At 28.6% G+C, this 17,299-nt stretch overlaps 1 protein-coding gene and 1 long non-coding RNA gene across 3 annotated transcripts; both read right to left on the reverse strand.

Moving 5' to 3' along the window:
• Nucleotides 1-822: 822 nt before the first annotated feature.
• On the reverse strand, nt 823-1,888 carry LOC126898668 (uncharacterized). Its single transcript, XR_007702337.1, has 3 exons — nt 1,596-1,888; nt 1,330-1,463; nt 823-948 (listed from the first exon to the last, which is right to left on the reverse strand). It is a non-coding gene; the product is annotated as an uncharacterized LOC126898668 (long non-coding RNA).
• A 5,508-nt stretch (nt 1,889-7,396) lies between these two features.
• On the reverse strand, nt 7,397-14,434 carry LOC126898641 (uncharacterized). 2 transcript variants are annotated; one of them, XM_050672895.1, is made up of 7 exons: nt 14,327-14,434; nt 12,750-12,892; nt 10,541-11,203; nt 10,196-10,328; nt 8,226-8,375; nt 7,997-8,170; nt 7,397-7,835 (listed from the first exon to the last, which is right to left on the reverse strand). In XM_050672895.1, exons 3-7 carry the CDS (start codon nt 11,189-11,191, stop codon nt 7,720-7,722), a joined length of 1,224 nt encoding a protein of 407 aa, XP_050528852.1. In that variant the 5' UTR covers nt 11,192-11,203; nt 12,750-12,892; nt 14,327-14,434; the 3' UTR covers nt 7,397-7,719. The 2 variants fall into 2 exon arrangements, with proteins under 2 accessions (XP_050528852.1, XP_050528853.1); XM_050672896.1 differs by lacking the exons at nt 12,750-12,892; nt 14,327-14,434 and adding an exon at nt 11,772-12,435.
• Nucleotides 14,435-17,299: the final 2,865 nt, after the last annotated feature.

Genomic DNA, 17,299 nt, shown 5'->3' on the forward strand with positions numbered 1-17,299 from the left:
AATTATTTTCTATAAAGAGAAAAATTGTTTTGTTCAAAATAATACTCTATTTAAGAATGTAGTTAAATTTGTTTATATAGTAGAAAAATATTACAATTTTGTTCTTATAATTTTTTTTATTCAAACACTATTTATCTGTTACAATAAGTTTAAGTTAAGTGATTTTAAATCAAAATTTTATTATTTCACTGTTCAATGTTCAATAATCATTAAACTTTAACATGATGTAAAAGATAAACAGATATACAGGTGATTCAAAAAATAAAAATAATTTTTTTATTGATTTCTTTTATTTGATTCTAAATTCTTGGTTCTATGTTTTTCTAAATTTTTAATTTTCATCTCATATCGTATAAAGCTATCAACTTAAATTTTTCAAATGGAACATGTGTAATTAACAAGCGCTTATTTAATAGATCAAAATCTAATTAAGAAAATGACTGACCAATAACAATTTTGGACCAGTATTTTGGAAGTTATTGACATGTTTATATCTAGGAAGGAGGAAGAATACAACAAAAAATATCTAATAATAATAATAGCAGCAACCACTCTTCACTTCCAGTCATTACTTTAAACTTTTAATAACTTACAAAATACTGGTCTAAAAGTTGTTATCGATCAGATCAGTCACTTTCTTAATTAAATCATTATGCATTAAATAAGCAATTTTATTACACATGTTTCCATTTAAAAAAATCAAGTTGACAGCTTTATAAAATATAAGAGATATAAATTAAAAATATTTTATAATAGAAAAATACCAAACTAAATAAAAGAAATCAATAAAAAAAATTATTGTTATTTTTCAAATAATTAAGTGGTCATGATAAACGAATCACTCTGTATAACAAGTTTATTGAATTGTTACAAAAATAAATATAAAAGTATTACCTTTGTGAGGACATTGATTTATTGTATGGTCCTTCATATGGCACAAATAACGCCCTAAAACAAATTTTTAATTTAAGTAAACATAATATAAATTTAGTTGTTTAAAATACATTTTAAAAATGTTGGAAATAGACAAAATGTCTAATATTAAGTAATCTAAATATTATATTCAACTAAAAAAAAGAAAAAAAAATGGAATAAATAAACATTTTATGGTAAAATTGAAGATGTAATAATATTCTTTTTATAATCATAATCTTTCCCTTTAGATGTATAAAGAAAAATTATCCACTCCAAATAAGAATGAAGTATGACATACACATTTTAATTTTTCTATTCATTTATTTTATTTCAATGTTCTAATGAAAGACTAAGGACAATAATATTTCACTTTTCTCTGTTTAATTATTCTAGAAGTTACCATAAATTTATTACATTTATTGAAGCTCCTGGATTAACATATACAGTTAAAAATGTTGCAATTCACAGTCCCAATTTTAGGAAGCTTAATACACGGAAAGCATAAAATGATAGACAAGCCATAACTGAGCTATATTTTAAATGTAATCCTAAAAAAAAGTGTATAACAATATATTTTTTGTGTAGTGAAATTTGAGTATCGTACGATTATAATATTATTATGTAGTAATTTTCTCTATTGTATAATGTTGCAGAATTTCACAGAAATAAAATTTACTTACTATGTGAAGAAGGCTTCACTACTTTGATGGTGTCACCACCTCGACCACGTCTTCCTCCATCATTACCATTACCACCCACCATACCATAAAAAAAATGCTTGTTTTATGTTAAACATCTGTAATACAAAAATTATATTACAATAAAACAAAGCTACAAAAAAAAAAGACATTTTATTTGTTAGTGGTAAATCACAATAATTCCATAAAATGGAATATTCAAAAAATATATACAATATGTACATTAGATCAGTTTGCATTAGGGCTGAGGACTTAAGCTACCATAAATTCATTTGTAGTTCTCACAAATAAACTGCATTTTAAGGGAAAATGAAGATATTACAAAGCAAGCTCTTCACCTTGTTTACTGTCCAGAATTATGAAAGTATATAAAAATGGGACTATAGCCCCATTTGTAACTAACAAAAAACTTATTATTTCAAGAGAAATTGAGTGGCTAGTGTTAAAAAGATCACCATGCATTTAAAACTATTTTTATATTTATTATTTATCTGAATATTGATTCAGATTTTTATTTTACAGTTATAATGTACGAAAATTTCCCTTATACTTTTTTGTTTTATTAATGTTTATTTGTTAGAGTTATGGATATGAAGAAAAATAACAAAGACAAAATAGATAGATAAGAAAAGAAATGAGTAAGTGTGAGAAGATAGACAGCTAATGAAGGTGATTGAATGAAGAAAAATAAATTTAATCAGACACATCGTCCGACACAATTACTTAATAATCATCTTCGAAGGAAAAATAACTGGGAAGATACCAAGAGGACGCCCAAGGAAACAATATTTTGAAAATATCCTGCAATTAATAAACTGTGTACCTTTTGTTTTACTGAAGAATTTGGCGTCAAATAGAGAGGAGTAGCTTCAACGATAAGTCATTGCCTTTAATAGATGATGAATGTGACAATGCAATTAAATATCTACATATTAAACTGTTTCACGTATGGATATCTATAAATAATAATTATATACAAGTATCGAGTAATATATTATTTATTTCCATAAAATATCCTGCAAAATATTGTCAATGTTTTTAAATAATATTTTAGAAATATAGTTTGAGTATGTCGTGAAAATATTTTGACAATATTTCAAAATATACTGGTTATATTCTAGAAATATTTCATTGCTATGTGGATGAATATGATTTTAAATTACTTTATTACACTAGTTAAAATTACATGAAGTGACGCAGTGGATCATTCCGTCGCCACATTACCACTGGTGTTCAGCTGCGCTGTTTGCTGTTGGTTACCGGATGGGTAACCATACGGAAACTTTAAGCGACACACACCTTGCCCCCCTACTGGATTCCTCAGCCATTATGAGGTTGCATCAGATCGATAAGCAGTGTAAAAACTTGTCAAAACCAATTATCATGCAGAGTCTACCCCATGTAGTTAAGATGAGAAGTGATGATAATAGTTAAAATTTAAAATAATTGACATAGCTAAGAATAAATATGATAATGTTGAATATTGAAAGGATCCAATACAACAAGTAGCTGACAGTGCTTTATCAGTAATGTCAGTCGAATCATCTAATTGAAGAGCATAGATTTTTGATTTTTATTTTTGTTAAAAGTTGTTGATGAATATCATCGCTCATCATAGTTATACGATTTGAAACGGTATCATTAGAAAGAGGTATTGTTTTGATTTTTCTAGCAGCATTATCTCCCAAAAGTGTAAGCCTGGCATCCACCATACAAGGCATAATTAAGTCTTTTCCTATGATGAAATTTTTTTTTGATTTTGCAATGCGAAGTGATATAAAAAATGAAGCTTTGAGAGCTAACTCATTTTCAGTTCCTGTATTTCGAATTAGTGTTTTCTGAGCATTGACACGGCCCGCGTCGCTTCGTTATACATGATGCCCCGCGACTCGTGCCACCTTTATCAGCCGTCGCCCTACTATGAGTATTTGATTGACCAACACTGTGTGTTATTATACGCTATGATGCAAAGTTCGGCAAATGCCGTACATCCGACGACGATCCGCCGCAAATGGTGCGGGAGTCTTCCTCCCGTTGTGAAAGCGACAACGTCAACCAACCGATCCGCACCCGCGCACCGTCGCCTACAACGCTGCTAACCATTTGCCGTCCAAGGATTAGGCCGGACATCGCGTCGTCGACGCCAGCGAAAGTGCCGCGATATTATGCGAAGATTATTATTACTGTGTTTATCTTTTCGGTTTGTTTTATTTTTATTAAAATAATGTGTTGTCGCTCATTTAATAAACGGCCCACGGGTCTCTACCCTCAAAACCAGTGTCGACCACATTTTTGTGACGTATGTCGTGTCAGCATTCAATTCGCTATCTTTTCTTTTAAAAAAATCTTTTAACTTATTCTTATATTGCTCGTGTTTTGTTTTCAAATGCCTAGTAAGTTTTACTGGAGCCATAGCACTATTACTTAAAACTNAGTCGTGTCAGCATTCAATTCGCTATCTTTTCTTTTAAAAAAATCTATTAACTTATTCTTATATTGCTCGTGTTTTGTTTTCAAATGCCTAGTAAGTTTTACTGGAGCCATAGCACTATTACTTAAAACTTCCGCGCAGATAACGCATTGAGGGTACCATCTGTATGTAAATCCGAACGCTATGTACGAGGGATCATATTTACGAATTTTTGTTTTTTTCCTTGTTTGTTTACTCATATTGGTGGTAGTATTAGTTAAATAAGTTATAACACTACACGCAACAACGAACAACAGACGACTACGTACTGATGTACTCTGTAGTACGGTATCGGTAATGTCCTCGTGATGTCGTTAAAGCCCATTTAAAAATAAATAAAACGCACGACACGGCCGTATTGCAACCAAATACTAATTTTATCTGTTTATTTTATCTAATTCGTTATCGACGGTCGTTTTTCGACCTTTTTTTATGTTGTATTAGTTCAAAATAATATTGACTATATACTATTACTAAACGTACATTTCATACCAAAATTGACTAAATGTAAAATTAAAATACTTTAATATTTTATAATACCAAATAAATTTTGAAAAAAACACTTAAGTTTCGCGGAACCAGTTCAAGAAACACTGGTATAAACTTTATACTATAAAGTACTTAAAAATATTTTATCCTCTTGAATGGCTATCTTAATAATTTTAGAAATTAAAATAACTTCAGTCTTTATATTAAAGTTGTTATTTTAAAAGTTATCACTTTCAAAATAGACTATTCAAACAATTTAAAGGATACGTATGCGTACCGAATCGTATGGATGCGAACAGAGCAAGATCTATTATTTTGTTTAACAATAAATCAAAGTTTGAGAATGGTTAATTAAGATAATTTTTGTTTTAAGAATATAACATATTAATTTATTCTTATAATTATATTCGTATATTTTGAGATGAACTTTATTAGACTACTCAGTAGTATCTTGAATATTTAAAATATAAAATAATGCTATATTCCAAGATAGAAGTGTGATAACCGTAAACTATTTTGTTAAGTATAAATTAATTTAATATCCATCGCATCCCTGCAGTGGTTCAAATTACCCTGCAGAAATTTCATGGTGCTCGACGTCATTGATGTGTCACCGAGGACTCGCCATCATTCATTTCCCGACCTTTCCTCGCCTCTGTTGGCTTGCCGGCTGTTCGGTCTTGTCATGCTGCTTCCTCCAGCCGCAACTGTTCTCCAAAAGCCTTCTGCTGATTGTCAGAGCCCTTACAGTCTCTAACTATGTGGTCCTCTTGACCGCAGCCTCGGTTGCACTTCGCACGGTGAGAGCCAGTGCAGTCTTTGGTATCATGGCCAAATGCCAAGCACCGGAAACACCTTTTACTGTCAACCCATTGTCTCACTCTGCAGGACACATAGCCGACCTTTCTCCATTAACTTCCTCGCCGCTTCTAAGGTCAAAGTAACTATTGCCATTTTTTGTCCTCTGGGCGTGTTTCCTAGTGTAACATTAACATCCAATCCAGCCGCCCGAAAATTCGTTATGGTGTCCAGCACCTCCAGCATTTCCTTCTGGGTAGTTACTTCGTCCAATCCAAATATACCTATTCTTGTTTTTCATAGTGGCCACAATGAGTTCATCTCCAACCACCCGCTTGATCGCCGAGTTCACCCTGTCTACTACCCCAGAACCTCTGCTCATTTCGACCAACAAATGGCCCGCTTCCGTCCTTCGCATTGCAGTAATGTCCTTTGACAGTTCTCTCAGGGAGGGAGGGTTCAGCTCTGATCTTTTTAAGCGTGTCAATATACGTCAGTGATCCGGCCTTGAAACCTTTTAACCATATGAAGCTTAATTTGACAATATAATATATTGTCAAATTAGGTTTCATATGGATAATGTGTTTAAAGTATTTTATACTTTAAACACATTAGAAATTAATTATTTATATGGAGAAAATTGGTTAAGCAAATTATTATTTGATAAGGGGGGAATCATTTTTAAGTTATGATGGTAATATCTTTAAATAGACAAAAGTTGTGAACATTGTACGTACGTTTAAAAAAATTGATAAAGTGAGACCTAAGAAAAATAAATGAGAGACGCAAAAAAAAATATATCGTTAAATATTTTAATATGAATAAAAAATTTCTTTTCACAATGGGAGAATTCAGTGTTAGTGTCCTTGATATACTTATGCTATTCGATAGGAAATTTTATAAGCTTTTATTTGGTGTATAATTATTGCCTGGACTCGTCTCGGAACTTTGTCAAAAATATAAAAAAACCGAGCGCCGCTCGAAAGTAAAAGCAATCACACAGCTATATAATAGTGTGACTACTATTAAAATTGCCCAGCAATTTCTCTCATACGGTTACTTGGACACTCGAGTACCATTTGTTACTTATGCTATTCGATAGGAAATTTTATAAACTTTTATTTTGAACATAACTTTTAAGTGAACACCCCTCGGAACTTTGTCAAAAGTACAATATAATATAACATTTTTTTAAACTAAGTAGCGCCCTCTTGCGGTGTATATTCTAATTATATCTGATTAGAACTGCTAACTTCACACACATTTAAACTTAAGTTGTATAAAACATGCTGTTGTATAAAATAATTTTATTTAAATTAATATATCTATTTAAAATAATAATAAATCATAAAAAATATATAACAACAAAAAATAATTAATTTATGTTATTGATTTTCAAACCGATCAATACTATAAATAAGACATTACAGACTCAATAGTCGTAGTACAAAAAGCACACTGATATGAATTGTTTAAAATACGTACAATATCTGATAATGGCGGTAATTTTTCGTTTGTTGTATGACGTTGCGGCGACTGTCATGCAGTGACCAGTCGCTGCTAGGTCAGGGTACCTTAAGGGGGATTACTATTCACTCTTTATTTAAACCCTTTATGTCACCCCTGTATAAAAGTGCTTTTATCTAAAGTTACTCCTTTCAAAATATAGGTGATTTAATATTTTCATAAAAAATTTATTTTGGAATGCACACGGAATGAATTTCAATTTTTCAATAATTGAAAATTTGAATGAATTATTTTTTTTTAGGAATTATGAATGGTAATACATTTTTAACTCGAATATGGGAATAAAAATATGTTTCCTTTCGATTTTTTATTTAAATCATCATTTTACAAAGCGCGGCTTGAATTTTACGATTTTAATTCAATTATTTTTTTTAAATATTTAAAGTAAAGACATTTAATTCTTTTAAGTTTGATTACTTATTTATTTTTTTGTTAAATTACGTCATTTCGTATAAATAGAATTAAATAAATGAACCATACACATTGAACACTTGATTAGTTCAAAATATTTACTAAGTTGCTACGTTTTTGACATCAATTAAACTAAACATATTATTTATATTACAACTCGTGATTTATTAGTTGTTGTTTTTATTAAGAACATCAACGAAAAATATAACGACTTGTAAAAAGTGTTTTAATTATAATTAATAATTATTAGTGTGTAAAATATATTAAATAGATCTGTAAAACGTAGTTATAGATTTAAAAATATCGACTTATTTTTATTAAATATAAATGCGAAATTTTTTCAAGATAAAGGCATAAATATTTTTTTGTCATAAAATATGGTTATAAATTAAATAAATTCACAATAACAGATTAACCAACAATTTTTTGTTGTTTCCAAAATTCTTCTCTGCTATTCAAAAAATTAATGCCATCCTCTATTTCATTTAGTATTTGGTTTTTGTTTTCCTGGTTAGCGCTTACCAAGTCTAAATCACAAATTAATACAATATTAATATAAAAACATATTTTGCAATGATAGATTATAGATTAGACGAGATTTTAGCTATTTCAAAATTTGTATCCTTCTATGAGTATTAAACTTATTTTATAAAAACAGTCTTAAATTTTTAACGACGATTCAACTCACTAGGATCGGTTGTTAAATGTTCTAAGTAATTTTTGTCTATACATAATTCTCTAAGTAAGAGTTTCGATTGAATTTTGGGTGAAATTTTTGTTCTTCTTATTGTGGGTTCTTGTTTGGTTTCGTTATATTTTACTATAAAACCTGGTTTACTTTTGGTTATTTCTCTTATTTTACCTGGAAAAAATTACTCTTCTTAATAAACCACTAATTATATACATTGTTATATTACTTATAGCATTTTCGATAGCTTCTCTGGCTTTCTGTACGCCTAGTCGAAACTGTTCTAGTTCTGGTCTTACGTGTAATCCACGATGATAGAATACAAGAGCATGTTCAAAATCACCTAGATGATAAAGAGCTTCGGCTTTCTGGTAAATAGCTATAGAAATAAAGTTGACATTAATTTTTGAATAAAATGCATATACACATGGTAAATGATTAAGATACAGAATAAGACACTCATTTGCTTAGTAATTATTTAATATTTTCTATAAAATAAAAGTAGTATCGAAAAACTATAATAATATGTACTTAAATATTTCTTTTTCATTCCTTCAGACTTTAAAAAACTTAACTTTAATTTTCTTTAATGGGATGTCTATTAGCTTCGATGCAAAGCTGAGAAGGTATTAATTTTACTATGAGGTGTTTTTTTTTTTTATGTCTGTTGCCACTTTTTCTCAGCTCTCACTGGACCGATTTCTTTCAACAATACGTCAAAAGATCACAAATCGTATCTAGTTGGAGACATTACCCTTAAAAATTGAAAAAAATTCCCTCGTTCCCCGCAAATGGGGGAAATATCCAAAAAAATTACAAATTTAANAAAAATCGGTAAATTTCGTCATTTTTTTCACTTTTTTTTCTTAAAACTTCCATAACTTTTTCAAAAATCAACAAATCAACATAATTTTTTTTTATACTAAAACATTAGATGTTTCCCTTTCATTTAATATAATTTTTTTGAAAATCTAACACTTATCCTGCTCATTGGGGGGCATTTAAAATAGCAACTTTTTTACAAAAACTAACTTTTTCAACGTAGTTTTTGAAAATGTTCCGGAAATACTGCGTCCTTTAAACATATATCAAATTAAAGCTTATTTTATGTACTACAAAATGAAAAAAAAAATTTGTCCCGACACTTTATCTTCTACATTTAAACAGCTGCCGTAGTTAAAAAAACGCTAATTTTGTGTTAAAATTTTCGATTTTAAATTTTCAACTTATAAGTGCTATAACTTTTCGAAAAATGTAATTATCAGCACACATTTTTTTTTCTAAATACATTGTAAGTACATCTTTCATTTGACATACTTTTTTTTAACATTTGACAATTTTCCCATATATAGGGGGCGTTCAAAACTTGAAACATTCTATAAAAAATAGAACTTTTTCAACTTAACTTTTAAAAGTGTGTCGGAAATACTGCGTCCTTTAAACATATATCAAATTAAAGCTTATTTTATGTACTATAAAATGAAAAAAAAAATTTGTCCCGATGACCTATCTTCTATGCGCAAATGGCTACCGTATTCAAAAATATGCTATTTTTCTATTAAAATTCTAGGTTTTGTATTTTATTTTATTTTAAAATATCTTATTAGGAGTATATATTGACTTTCATGAATATTATATAGTTTAATTGACATAGAATAAAGGTCATAAGACATAAGAAATTAAACTTATTAAATTTTTTTTACTTTTTTATTTTCATACTAAATTTAATAATTATAATTAGTATTTATTCATATATTATATTTTAAAATCAAAGAATTACTAATTAGGATATAATCAAAGAAATAAGAGTTGATGTTGCTTTTGCAATAATCTACCAATTTCTCTAAATGAAACACTATCTACAGATTTGCATCGAAGCGTTTCTTATGATAGTGATTTTAATCACCGTCAAATATCATCTATACTTGTCATATCTATGCCTTGTCTACACTGTGCCTCGACCCCACTGTGCTACCGTTTTTTTAATTTAATAAAGTGGTAAAAAGAAATTACAAACAATTTTTTCTTATAAATTAAAATAACTAATTTTCAAATAATTTTTTCCTTTACCGTCAATTATAAAGTTTCTATAGTTTCCAAGAAAATAAGTGTCTTATCCTTAATCGATCACTCTATATATATTTATGTGTAATGCAAAATACATAATGTAATTTTGCATAGGTAACTCTGAAATTTTACCTTTCAAATAAGTACTATCTTCCTTTAGAGCTACTTCTGCATCTTTTAATGCTAAATGTGGTTGGCCAAGTAGTAAGTAACATTTACTCCTAGATACTAAAGCTGCTTTGTCATTGGGACTCAACTCTAAAGCCTACAATAGAGAAACAGTTATTTGATTAACTATAATTATAAAATCCATTTTTCATTATTAAATTATAAAACATTTGTGTGAAACATAGTAATACTAGTAATATTAGTAATACTGTAGGTATTAATATTTCATTAGAAAACAAAATTTAATGAATGAGAAATTTCATGTAATTTATACACCACAAAAAACAGTTTGGCTTATGGGATCCAAACCTTGTCGATAAAGTCCAAAGATACTTTGACATCATTCATACAATGACGAGCTAGAGCTAAAAGAGTAGGTGACTCAGCCGTGGACGGTATGTGTAACGTGTGGTTCCGGTCTTGACGGCGTTTCATTCGAAGAGAAGCTTTTATATCACGAGTCCCAAGGTTAACGGCAGCTGCTCTATCTTTGTCTGTATATACTTCCTCTAGTAAACGAGAACGAGAGTCTCGCTTATGCCGCTTGCCGGTCCATAAACCTCCTAAAGAAGATTTATCGATAACAGCTCCTGTAGTTGATTTTCGTGTTTTGAATTCTTCTGCTAGTTCATTAAATGTAGTGGTTGCCGACCCCGGTTGACACCCATGTCTTTTTGAGTAGCCTCGATTAGTCCCTTTGTCACTGCTTCCAGCTTTTATACGACCACTATGTTCCCCATTTAGTCCATTTGTACCGTTTATCCCAGAATTCCTGTGGCTTCGACCAAGCCCCTGTACCTCTTCAAAGTCACCTCTTCCGTAGTCATCATCGTCATCATCGACTTTAGCAACCCGAACATAGCTCTGGATCATCTCCGAGTCTCTGGTCATTTGTAAAATATCTTTGATATGTTCACTGGTTGGTAGTATATCGCCCGATGTATCGCCCAAAGCTGCCATCTTACAGATTGTCTATTTTAGAGTTAAGAAATATTTTGGAGAAGAGATGAAACGAAAGAAAATACTTTGTACTTCAGTAAAGGTTATTATACAAGTGCATCCAAATAACATCTATCTAGCTTTTAGTTTTTAGCCAAGGAAATAAGTTTTTTGATCAAAATTATGAGCATTACATACGTAAAAAAAAATTGATTAGACACTCTATAAAAGTTAGAAAGCATTTATCTACATTATTAAAATATAGTATTTTATAACATGCTGTAAAAATTATACTTTAAATTATTTGAGGCTTAATATAAATTTTATGAAAAATTTTTTTTTGTACTGACCTTTTTTGAGCTAATTGTTTTGTATTTATAACATTATTAGTCTAATATAATTTAAGAATTCTTCATTAATAAGTGATTTAAAAATTGCTTTCAAGTACAGATAAAGTGCGACTTAAATTATTTTTATACTATATCACTCGTGCATTTTTATGTTGAGTTGATAAAAGCATATACTTATTTGGCAACTCAAGAAGCATCATGAATACTGTGCACTAAAGTTAATGTGACTTAATTTTTTGTTTAAAGAATACAGATTATATTAGTAACCGTTTTATTATTAATTTAATTAGAATAATAGATATAGTCCAACCAAAGTGATTCGAGTAACACTTAAGGTGAGTGAATTCGATACAACACCTTTGTATAACCATGGTAACCAAACTGATAACCTTACAAACCCATAGCTTCCGAGGGAACTATGTCATCGAAGGACAAAACAATTACCCTAACTGTTTATTTAGTTACTTTAACTGAAATTGAAAGTGTTCAGTCATGAAGTGACTAGTGCAATCAAATATTATGAAATAGAAAAGTATTTTTAAAAAGAATTGCATGCATGTTGTCTGAAGAAAAAACTCAAAATTTACAATAAAAAAAAACAATCAGTGAAATACATGCTAACTTAATAAGAATTTAATATTGATAAAATATATTTGCAGAAGAACGGTGTGGCCGAGTAGATAACGCGGCAGTGCTTGACGCGCACTGCCTCTAGATCGAAACTCGGTCACGGGTTGCTTCATTTGCCGAACTAGAGATCAGTTCGGTAATTGGAGTCGCCATTCTTCTTTCCGGTAAAGGGCTAACCACCCATCTCGGAGTAACAATGGTTTAGAAACCTCCTCATATGGGGGTGGCTTATAAAGCCTTAATGGGCTTATAAAGCGTTAAAATATATATATATATATATATATTTGCAAAATCTATATTTTATTGAATTATCATTCAAGTTAGACAGAAAGTATGTAGTAGCAATATTGTTATATAATCTGAGGTAATAAAAGGGTTTATAGAAACGAAAGAAGCAAGAAGAATAGACTGTATATGGTATTTAATAAAGATTAAAGAAGTAATGCACGTTTTATTATAAATATACAAGGAATTTATAAAATGAAGAACACAAATAATGTGGACGGAGCCAATTATTACTTAATAGTATTAAGTTAATACAATAATGATGCAAATAATACAATTAATTATATAAAATCGAACAAACGTCAAAAGAATACTCATCATATTATGGATGGCTTTAAGTTGGGGCCCATTGAGTCGATGGATGAATTGATGGATAGGACGTTGGATGAACGGTCATGTAAAACTTGATGTGAAGTGTTGATAACGGTGATGACGATGAATGGCAAGACGGCGTGGACTAAAATGAAATGGAGAAAAGTGTGTAAGAATAGTAGGACAACAGAGTATATACACGAACAAACACGTCCGTAATATGATGATGGAACAATACCGTGTAAATGAAAAGACAAAAATAGAGAAATACGTATACTACTGCATTATGTATATTTATAATATAAATATTATCTTTAGCTGACAGGATGCAGTCAAAATGACCGAGCGACTCGCTAGTCACTAAACAGTAAATAGTAAATTAAATGAAATCGCATCCACGTCTGTACCCACTACTTCTCATCAAAATGTCACACGACCATTATAATTCCAAATTTGAATGAACAGTGTTGAAAAAAAAATACAAAAGAAAAGCTCATAAATAACAATATAAAATTTCAACAACACGTGTTAAATGAATAAACACCAATAATATTAATTATAATAGTAGGTATTAAAAAACAATGATAAATTAAAAAATGTATACCTTAAAGGAAATAAGGACTTATGATATGGAATATGCTTATCATTGGCCCACAGTTAATTCGACTTGTTTGATTGCTGTCCATTTGTAAACTCCCCCTTTTTATATTTTTACAGTAACAACTCGTACTACATTGTCCGGACCAGGATGTACCTATTCAATCCTGTCCATGTGCACAGTTCGTTGTGGACAATTGGGAGAATTAAAGCACATAGATCGTGAGGATTGTTTGACAAAGAAGTTAACGGACTAGAATTTAATATGCCCTCTAACTAGCATATTTTATCTTCGTATGCAAGTATTTGATTTCTTATGGCATGCTTTGAAGAAATATAGCCAAACAATATATTATTAATTAAAAAAATATTATAATAATATATTTTTCTAAATGCTATAGCCAGTTTTTATTAATAATAATTTTGTACAATAATCACTTAAAAAAATTTTAAATGATTTATTGAAAAAATCAGAAATATGTTTGCATAAAGTTAAAGGCCATGCATTCATATAATATGATATTTAATAATTAAAAAATACATAATTAATTAAAATTTATGATACGTACATTTCCATTAAAAAAATTACAAATTTAGTTTAAAATAAAGTAATTTGATTTGAGCTGTTAGTGTTATTTATATCTAGTATCAATAACTCAACTATAACCTTAAAACTATTAAATTATTTAAATAGGGTTTTATAGTGCAATTTATATAACTATAAATTTATGATATTGTATTTTATTAAAAGTTTAATTTTATGAACTAAAAAGTATTTTTTTAAATTTAAAAAAATCGATTTTTATGGATTAAAATATAATTTTGTAAACTTATAAAATTGTAAAATTGTAAAATGAAAATATATTTATTTATTAACAATCGTAAAAATAAATAATAAGTTGAAATAACTAGAATTATATGAATGCTAATATAAATGTCGGTATGAAAAATTTAAAGTGTTAATAAAATTTTCATTACTTACCCAAGTATATTGTTGAATAGCTTTTCTGTAATTTTTGAATTTACAATAAACAAATGCTTCATCTTGTAACAAGACTTTTAAATTATCGTCAGTGTTTGTTGGGATTGATTTTTTCTTTTTAGAATTTTTTTTTATTTTCCCACTCATTCTATAGATAAAAAAATTGAGTGGATTTATTTTATTAGATTCTTGTGGATCAATTTTGACCATATTATCAGTTTTAATCATTAAGTATAGTATCTTTATTTATGGATTTTATTGTATTGCTATATACTAATAATTTGGTTAAAGTGAAGTAGAAAGTAATACAGTGATTTTTCATATTTAAATATTGAAAAAATGACTTATTTATTATTAATTAATAATACTAGGCTTCGTCTAGCTAGACCTTGGGCCGTAAAAGCTTCACGCGCCTTTGGCGCGTAAGCCTCTTTGGATATTCTTCAAACATGCTAAAGAAATTTTTTTTTTCTTAAGATTAAAGTGATGATAAAAAATGAAATCCGTTAAAAAATGGTAGTACAGTGGTGTCGCGGAACGATATAGACGTGGGATAGTTGGGTACAAGTACAGATGATATCTGACAGTGATTAAAATCACTATCATAAAAAACGCTTCAATACAAATCTGTAGATAGTGTTTACAAAAGCAACAATAACTCCTATTTCCTTAATTATATCGTGATTAGTATTTTTTAGTTTTAAAAGTTTAAATACTTATTATAGAAATTAAATATAATAAGAAATTAATATTTAATAATTTAATATTGTAATTTTTATGGAAATATAATAAAAAATGTAAAGTAGTATATTTCGTCACTTCAATAACAAACATGTATATAAATGAAAGAGTTCGATGCAACACTTTATACAATTTTTTTTTATATTTAATAAATATATAAATATTAATATTTTGTATTAATAAATACAAAGGTCTACAAGGAACTTTCATCAAAAATATCACATTTAACTTGACTAACCATACAACACTCTTAGTTGACATACGATAATATTTCTAACTTTTGTAATAAAGATTAGAGATAATCATTTCTGTATAAAGCCCGTTAAATGTTATTATTATCCATGGAAAAGAAATCGCGTAGTGTTACCAGTAAATAATGTAATTAGTGTTTACTTCTGTACTTTACATATTATGGACTAACATTTGATACCATAGGAAAATTGTAAAAAAAATCAAAATTTTACAAACTTCAAAATGCTGTATAAACGTAACTACTGAATTAAAGTAAGTGTTTTTGGTATCAAAATTTTTCTTTAAACTTATCTATAAGATGGCTATCTTAAAATCTTAAAACAAATTTTAATAAAAAAATTAATTTTTAAAATATTTTTTATAATTGCGAAAAATAACATAAAACATATTTTAAATATAGTTCTATATTGTAAAAATTTATTAAAAAAAAATATATATAAAATGTTATGTAGATCATAAGTTATATGAGTTCTCAGTTAGATCCGTTCTACCTTATATATAAGTGTCAGTATTTTCGGAACATTTTCAAAAATTGAGTTGAAAAGTTCTATTTTTTATATGAATTTTCAAGTTTAGAACCCTCTTATATAAAGGGATATGGTCCGATTTAAAAAAAAGTATGCCGAATGAAAGAGGTATATAAATAGTATTATAAAATTATATTGATTCATACAGAAGGTATCTGTATACTTTATAAACCAAACAAAAAATAAAAATAACTAATAGAATATCAAAACAAAAAGATATAATAATAAGAAAAAAATAAGTATTCAATTCATATATGATAACTATAATATGTATTAAACATGAATTAAATAGAAAAATTGACATAAGAATTCATTATTTATTCAGAGTCAATATATATGAAAAAATGAGACAATACTCTTATTTAAAACATGCGCGTGAACATAAAAATGAAAAATACTAGTAAAACGGTAAAAAATGAATGGATTGAATTAATTATTTTATGTCTTTGCGTGGGTCTGATAAATATTTTCAATTTTAAGATGTTAAACGTTGACGTCAGCTAGCGTTTTTTCGAATATGTTCAAAATTTTAAAACGAATGCAGGCGGTCCTAAAAATTTTTCGCCAATAATTTTCTTGGAGTCTCGTTACTACTCTTAAATACCTTTTTTGAAAAAAAAATTTTCAAAATCGGAGCACGCTAAGTAGTCTTCCATATTTTTTCATATTCTATTATGAGTATTGGGCAGTTGACAAGAGAATAGAGCAGAAAATGAGTGTATTAAAGATGAGAATACTTAGATGGATGGGTTGAGTGACTAAAGAAGATAGGATAAGGAACGATCATATAAGAGAAAATATGGATGTAGCGTCAATGGTGGATAAAATGAGAGAAAATGGACTTAGGTGGTTTGAGGAGAGAGTAGTAATCCGGAAGCTGTCAGTAGACCAAAAAATAGATGGAGGGAATAGTTTTGATTTCTTTAAATTTACTGTAAAACACCATTTACTCTTTATGTTTGAAATACATGTTTTAGATGTGCTAAATTTTCTTGATATTATCAGATCTGACTAATATCATCCGACGTATAAGCATATCTATTATGTTTTTGTGGCAAAATTTGGTGTAATAGTTTGACTAACGCAGCTAAACTGTTTTTCAATTAAAATGGTACTACTTTGTACTGGTAAACAATGTTTTGAAAAGCAAAAGCTATGTATTGTCTACTATTCTTTTGTAACGGAATTTTCCAAAACGATGATGCTGTTAAATCCAAAGTGGAAATGCATCTGATCACCTTACTGTCGTATAAGATATGTTCTATTTTTGCTACAGCTCGTTCTAAGTTTTCTATTTTTTTTCTTCTAAAATTGTATTTTTTTCAATTGTTTCGATTCTTTCATTAGTTATCCTACTATCAAATGGTTCAACTTTGCTAAATCTATCGCTTATTTTTGCCATGTGACTACTCATTGCGTCTAATTTTTCATTTTGTATATTAATTGTTTTATT

Source organism: Daktulosphaira vitifoliae, unplaced genomic scaffold, assembly GCF_025091365.1.
Source record: "Daktulosphaira vitifoliae isolate Bord-2020 unplaced genomic scaffold, ASM2509136v1 Scaffold_2, whole genome shotgun sequence".
Classification (NCBI taxonomy): domain Eukaryota; kingdom Metazoa; phylum Arthropoda; class Insecta; order Hemiptera; family Phylloxeridae; genus Daktulosphaira; species Daktulosphaira vitifoliae.